At 30.5% G+C, this 6,222-nt stretch overlaps 2 protein-coding genes and 1 long non-coding RNA gene across 3 annotated transcripts; 1 reads left to right on the top strand and 2 right to left on the bottom strand.

Moving 5' to 3' along the window:
- Positions 1–24: 24 nt before the first annotated feature.
- LOC116185906 lies at positions 25–699 on the bottom strand. The gene is made up of 2 exons (XM_031511510.1): positions 392–699; positions 25–287 (listed from the first exon to the last, which is right to left on the bottom strand). The coding sequence occupies exons 1-2, from the start codon at positions 577–579 to the stop codon at positions 26–28; spliced, it is 450 nt and encodes a 149-aa protein (XP_031367370.1). The 5' UTR covers positions 580–699; the 3' UTR covers position 25.
- A 2,143-nt stretch (positions 700–2,842) lies between these two features.
- Positions 2,843–3,136, top strand: LOC116185894. The gene is made up of 2 exons (XR_004150790.1): positions 2,843–2,980; positions 3,032–3,136. It is a non-coding gene; the product is annotated as an uncharacterized LOC116185894 (long non-coding RNA).
- Positions 3,137–3,460: 324 nt separating this feature from the next.
- LOC102676733 (helix-loop-helix protein 1-like) lies at positions 3,461–5,011 on the bottom strand. The gene is made up of 2 exons (XM_006617804.2): positions 4,803–5,011; positions 3,461–3,735 (listed from the first exon to the last, which is right to left on the bottom strand). Exons 1-2 carry the CDS (start codon positions 4,928–4,930, stop codon positions 3,582–3,584), a joined length of 282 nt encoding a protein of 93 aa, XP_006617867.1. The 5' UTR covers positions 4,931–5,011; the 3' UTR covers positions 3,461–3,581.
- Between the last annotated feature and the right edge of the window lie 1,211 nt (positions 5,012–6,222).

The following is a 6,222-nucleotide window of genomic DNA, read 5'->3' as shown; positions in this document are numbered from 1 at the left end:
CTTAAAAAAAAAAAAAAGAACATTTTCAATTTCTCACCTCATTTATTGTACATTCGCAATAATAGGCTATATAAGTAATCTTCATAAAATTTCCAAAGCTATTCCATATATATATTATTATCATCTGTAACAGTTTTTTAATATCGATCGTTCTTTGGATCTCTACGTATATATAATATGTATGTATTATTATGTAAATCATAATTGTGAACGTATACGTCAATAATTGTACGTTATAAACATTATTCGTCATCTTCGACACATTGGAAAGTTGTAATTGCGCCAATCTTAAAAATTTTTTTAAATTTATAAATTTTACCAAATCTTTTTATTCGCCCGGAATATTTTTAATTAATTCAAAATTATTTAATTTCGATCGAATTTCATTTACCTAATTTGTTGAACCAGACGAATTTTCTCCTCGGATTGTGATTCCTGTTTCAAACTTGGAACGTGGTTCACAGGAAATATTTGGGAACCTCGTAAAAAACGTTCGAATGACCAACTGTTCAATCGAGATCTATTCCTAAAATTAGGATTCGACTTGAGGATCGCATCCTCCTTTGATTCCTTCTCCATTTTCGTTCCATCGTTCCCCGATAGAGTCGTTTCGAGCAGTTGATTCGTCTGTTCGAATCTTAACCTCAACCAACTGCAATTTTTGAAAATATCAATTTGAAAAATTCAAAGAAATATGAAAATTGATAGATTATAATTTGATATACATACTGTATGAATATGTCGTAATCGTACAAAGCGAGTGACTCGACATTCGTGATGTAAACGTAAGAAAAAGTGATAATTATTTCAGATATTCTTTTTTTGTATTTTAATACGAAGTTCGAGAATAATCCTATTAATATAATCCAATGGATTAACCATATCAATCCTGTGATCTTTACTTTACGATACACGCTTTGATACTCGATTTCAATCCCGATTTCTTTCAAATTTTCGTCCACTCGATCGATGCGATTTCGTAACGCGATCATATCCTGGACGAGAAACGTCAAAAGTCGAAAGTTTAATTTAATTCGAATAGGAAAAAAAATTTCTTTTTCGTTCTCAATAAAAAAAAAAAAAAAAATGGAAATTAAGAAAACTGAAGATTCTCACTTCTTTGAAGATCCATTACCTTCGATTTATACCAACTCGTTATTATTATAATTATGTATCCATAGAGAAAAATGAAAAGTAGAAACGTGTATGTGATGCGTTCTTTGTTGTACGGCATGCCTCTTAAATTATATATTTCCAGATAGAATATGAAATAGATATACGTGAAGAACGAGATAATATTATAAATCCAACTGAGCAAGAATTTCAACAGACTCTTTTTCATATTCTCGTAATAACGGAACAATGTCGCATAAGATAACACGATTATTATTTTTGTCGCTTCCTCGTAACTTTTTTTCAACATCCTTGTTCTCTTATTCTATTCTTTCTATTTGGAAAAATTAAGAAACGAAAAATTAATAATAAAAAATAAGAATAAAAATTGACGATATTGTTACATGTGAAAAATATATGAATCTACGCGGATATTTTAAAGGAGAATTATCGAGAAAAGGTACGATTATTCTGTTCACTCAGTGTTAATTTATAGATTAATTTAAGGTTAATTTATAATAAAGGAAAAAGAAAAAAAAAATATCGTACGAATTAAACACTCGTGCGTTGTAATTTTTATCTGTTAATTTTATTATCTGTATTTAAATCGAGGGTAAAACGACATCAACGTTGCTCGTTTCTTCGTTCGACTAAAGGTTGAAGGTTGACCCAGAAGAATTGCAATTGCGCATTTACGTAATTGCAACGTAAGAAGGAGTGCGATGATAAAAAAAAAAAGAAGAAAAAGTAATTCATTTCATCACACCAAGACATAAAGGCTTGAGGATATAAGTTGGCCAACTAATGCAATTTCGAACGATTGCGATCAATTTAAAATATTGCTCTAAATTGCGTCATTTTAGTTACGAGAAAAAAATGTTCTAACTTCTTTTCTAAATATTGTATATCAATTGCTTGTCGTTGAGATAATAAATTGCGAACAGATCGATATTTCAAGATCAAGAGCTTTGAATATGTATATATAGAATTTTTATCACTTTTATTGTATCGTATTTTATTATTATATATTATCGTAACTCATTATGATTCTAATCATGGTTTAAAATTTTCAATGATAAAATTTTCATTTGCAATAATGAAACAGTCTGATAGATAGAACTTCCGATAATTTTACATTTTTATATTACGTTCTACATCTGAAATTTCTTTTTTACTGGATAATTCCCATTTTCCAGCATTTTTTTTTTTTTTATTCAAAATTCAAGATATATAAGAAATATCTATATATCCTTTAAAATTTATTTATCATATCATATAAAATTAAAATGCTATCTGAAAATTGTTTTTTACTCAACAAAATTCTCATTTTCCATTTTTTTTTCTTATTCAAGATTCGAGATATAAGAAATATTTGCATTTCCCTTAAAATTTATTTATCATATCATATAAGGTTAAAATGCTATTTGAAAATTCTTTTTTACTCGACAAAATTCTCATTTTCCAGCATTTTTTTTCTTATTTAAGATTCAAGATATAAGAAATATTTGCATATCCTTTAAAATTTATTTATTATTAAAATTATTTATTATTAAAATTATTTATTATATCATATAAAATTAAAATACTCTTTTATTTGTTCAAATTTAATAATAATTAATTATTTTAATTGAAACGAAGAAAATGAAAACGAAAACTTCGAAACCTCGAGTTAACCTCTTTTTTTCCTTAACTTTTTAAGAACACGACATTTCGTCATCGACTGAAACGAAAAAAATAATTCTGTTTCGCGTAGAGAAAAAATAGAGAGAGAAAGACGAAAACGAGAGGAAGATCGATGAGCCGTGAAGTTGGAACGTCGAGCTCTCTCGACGGTCGAGGAAAGTCTAGTTTCGTAGGACGATGATCGGTAAGTGGCGAGCCCCCACGATTCGGATACAGAGGAGAGTTGAGGATTTAGAGGATACGCGGACTCGTGGGGCGTGCGGGACCCCTTGGGAATCGGGCTAATCCACGGAACGAGATTGATTTAAGAGTTTCGATTTGCGAATAACTGCGCTTCGAGTGTCGCTTGGAGGGAAAAAAAAAAAAAGAAAAAAATTGGTGAAACAAAGGAGGAGAATACGATGTTCCAATTTCCAAAGAATTGGAAATGTTTTTATATAGGAGATAATTAAAAATTTGCTCTAATTGCTCGATCCTATTTTAAGATAAAGATGTATCCAATATATATATATTTATAACGCGTTGAATTCTGATATATTAATTTAATGTACATTTACAGACATAAATAATAAATTGTATTAACAAGAACGAAACATGAATTTTTCCGACAGTTTCGATTGGATTATCTACAAGAGAGTATATCGAATTATACGAATATATATATATATAATAAAATGAGTTAAAAAGAGTGGAAAAAGATTTGTATACTTTCTTCTTGTATATTCGATATTCGAGCCGGATGATTCGATTCTGCAAAAATAGAGTGATTCCTGCTCGGTAAGGGTTCAGGCCTCGAGGACGTGGTTCAAGTAAGCGATGTAGCAGATGGCGAGCCGAAGGATCTCGATCTTTGACAACTTTTTGTCCGGTGGCAAGGTCGGCAGAAGCTTTCGAAGCTCCGCGAAAGCTAGATTGAAAGCTTCTACTCGAACCCTTTCTCTGCGAAAAAATCAGTGTGAACGATGATTAAGATTCGAAGGTTGTTGAGAAGAGAAGTTGAAATTATTCGATAGAATCGATCTTAATTTTTTTTTTTCTTTTTTAGTGACTCGATTTTATTTTAAAAGAACGAATAAAAGGAAGAAATCAAGGAATTAATTGTCGATTAAAGTATTTAAGAGCTGCTTTAATGAAAAAAGAAGATAAATATTTTAAAAAATGGAGAAAGAAAGGAGAAGTTCTTTAAAATAAATGTTAATCAAAAAGTATTTAAGACCCGCTTTAACTAATAAGAAATGACAAGGAATGATAAATATTTATAAAAATGTATAGGAAAAGTTCTTTAAAAGTAAAGAAATTTGAAAAAATGGAAGAAATCAAGGAATTAATCAATCAAATTATTTAAGAGCAGCTTTAACAACTAATAAAAGAAATGATAAGGAATGATAAATATTTATAAAAATGTACAGGAAAAGTTCTTTAAAAGTAAAAGAATTTGAAAAAATGGAAGAAATCAAGGAATTAATTGTTAATCAAATTATCTAAGAGCAACTTTAACAACTAATAAAAGAAATGATAAGGAATGATAAATATTTATAAGAATGTACTGAAGAAGTTCTTTAAAAGAATAAAGGAAGATAAGATAAAAGGAAAATTAATCAAAGTATTTAAGAGCCGCTTCAACGATTAATAACAAATGACAAGAGATAATAATCTTTTAAAAAATGTACAAGAAAAGTTCTTTACTTCTTTACAAGTAAAAAAATTTAATAAAAGAAAGAAATCAAGGAATTAATTGTTAATCAAATTATTTAAGAGTCACTTTAATAACGAACGACAAAGAGTGATGGATATTTATAAAAATATAGAGAAGAAATTCTTTAAAAGTAAAAGATAAAAGCAAGAAATTAATCAAGAAGTTAATTGTCAATCAAACTATTTAAGAACCGCCTTAATAATTTAGAAAAATTAATAACGTCAAGGGATGATAAATATTATTAAGAAATATATACAATAGAATTATCAATTATATTTTTTTTCTTGCAAAAGATGAGATTTTTTTTTACCTCGTGGCGTGTGCAGTTCGATACTTTTGCGTCGCTCTTCTGCGTCGACGTCTTTCTTCCCTCGAAAGAGTGCCGGCACCAGGTGCACCAACCCCGTTCACTACCACACCGTGTCCACCGTTCGCCATTTTCTCTCCGATCAATAGAAATTCTCCCGTCGAAACAGATAATTTCTTCCTTCCTCTTTCTCCCTCCACCAAATTCTCATTCGTTCTCGCACTCGAGACTAATCGTTGCAGGAAACGTGGAAAGATGAAGGATGAAACCGTCCATTTTTATACCCTTAATCGCTGAAACCGAGATCCCCATTCGTTCTTACGAATACGAACAACAATTACGAATCGAAAAATAATTTATTAATTCCTGTAATTCTGAATTATAATATATATATATATTGAGTCATCGTTCCTTCGAGACTCGACTTCGTCTCGAGGGAACGAGGGAATTCAAGGGTAAAAGGGTTTTTCCGGGGAAAAGTAACAAGTTAGGCAAATATTTGTCCATATACTTATACTCGATTTTTCACACGCGTGAAAAATGATCGACGAAGAAGGGGATCGATTCTTATTTTTAATTCGTCTCTATCTTTATACAGGATTAATCGAAGAACGGTGTTCTTTGTGAAGTAAAAATAAAGAGGTGTAATGATATTTATAAACGAGGAAGATCCAATGAATGTGAAAGGAAAAAAAATAGTTTCGACGATCTCTCGAGGGACTCTTAAATTTCGAGGCGAAACCGACGAAAGATGGTATTTCTATTATTCAAAAAAAATTCCTCGGCGCGGGACACGAGAAACCCATCCCTTTTTAATTATTCACACGGAAACAACCCTTGGTCTCGTTCGATCTGATTTTTATGGTAAACCGGCAATTCGTATGGACATCTTCCCGGGTTTTCTTTTAATATTTCAAAAAAATTCCCCAGATTTCCACTTGTCGTTCCACCTTTTATTGCCACCTTTCCATCGCACAATTTCATCTCGTATGCTCACGTGTCCGATTCGTCACTTCGAATTTGTGACTTCTTTAATTTATCTTGTTTTTTTTTTTCTTCTTTTATAATTGAAGAAAATTGGTAAGAGAAAACAGAAGAGAAATTCAGATACTCACCGAGAAATCAACGTGTGACTTTCATCCCCCATCTTCGATCAGTCGTCCACCTTTTTAAGATGATTCATTTCCTCCCCCTCGATATTTTAATATTACCGTTTTCGCTCTAAAAAGAGAAAGTATTTTGTTCCTTGCGATTATTTACAGATTATTATTATTATTCTCATATAAATTCAATTCGGAGGAAAAAGGTTATGTACGCGATTCGATCGAGTAATTTTTAAAAAAACTTACTTTTTATCAATAGTTTCACCAGATCGTATCTTAACGAAGTATCATCACCGATAATCAAGTTCCTCTTTGCAATC

Source organism: Apis dorsata, unplaced genomic scaffold (genome assembly GCF_000469605.1).
Source record: "Apis dorsata unplaced genomic scaffold, Apis dorsata 1.3 scaffold_326, whole genome shotgun sequence".
NCBI lineage: Eukaryota > Metazoa > Arthropoda > Insecta > Hymenoptera > Apidae > Apis > Apis dorsata.
This window is presented reverse-complemented; position numbering and strand designations above follow the sequence as displayed.

Bases quoted from the DNA above. Each gene is read 5' to 3' on its own strand.
- LOC116185906 (XM_031511510.1), bottom strand. From the start codon at position 579: ATGGAGAAGGAATCAAAGGAGGATGCGATCCTCAAGTCGAATCCTAAT. The intron at 288-391 runs GTAAATGAAATT...AAAATTTTTAAG, and splicing joins CGTCTGGTTCAACAAATTAG to ATTGGCGCAATTACAACTTT.
- LOC102676733 (XM_006617804.2), bottom strand. From the start codon at position 4,930: ATGGCGAACGGTGGACACGGTGTGGTAGTGAACGGGGTTGGTGCACCT. The intron at 3,736-4,802 runs GTAAAAAAAAAT...ATTTTTTCGCAG, and splicing joins CGAACTGCACACGCCACGAG to AGAAAGGGTTCGAGTAGAAG.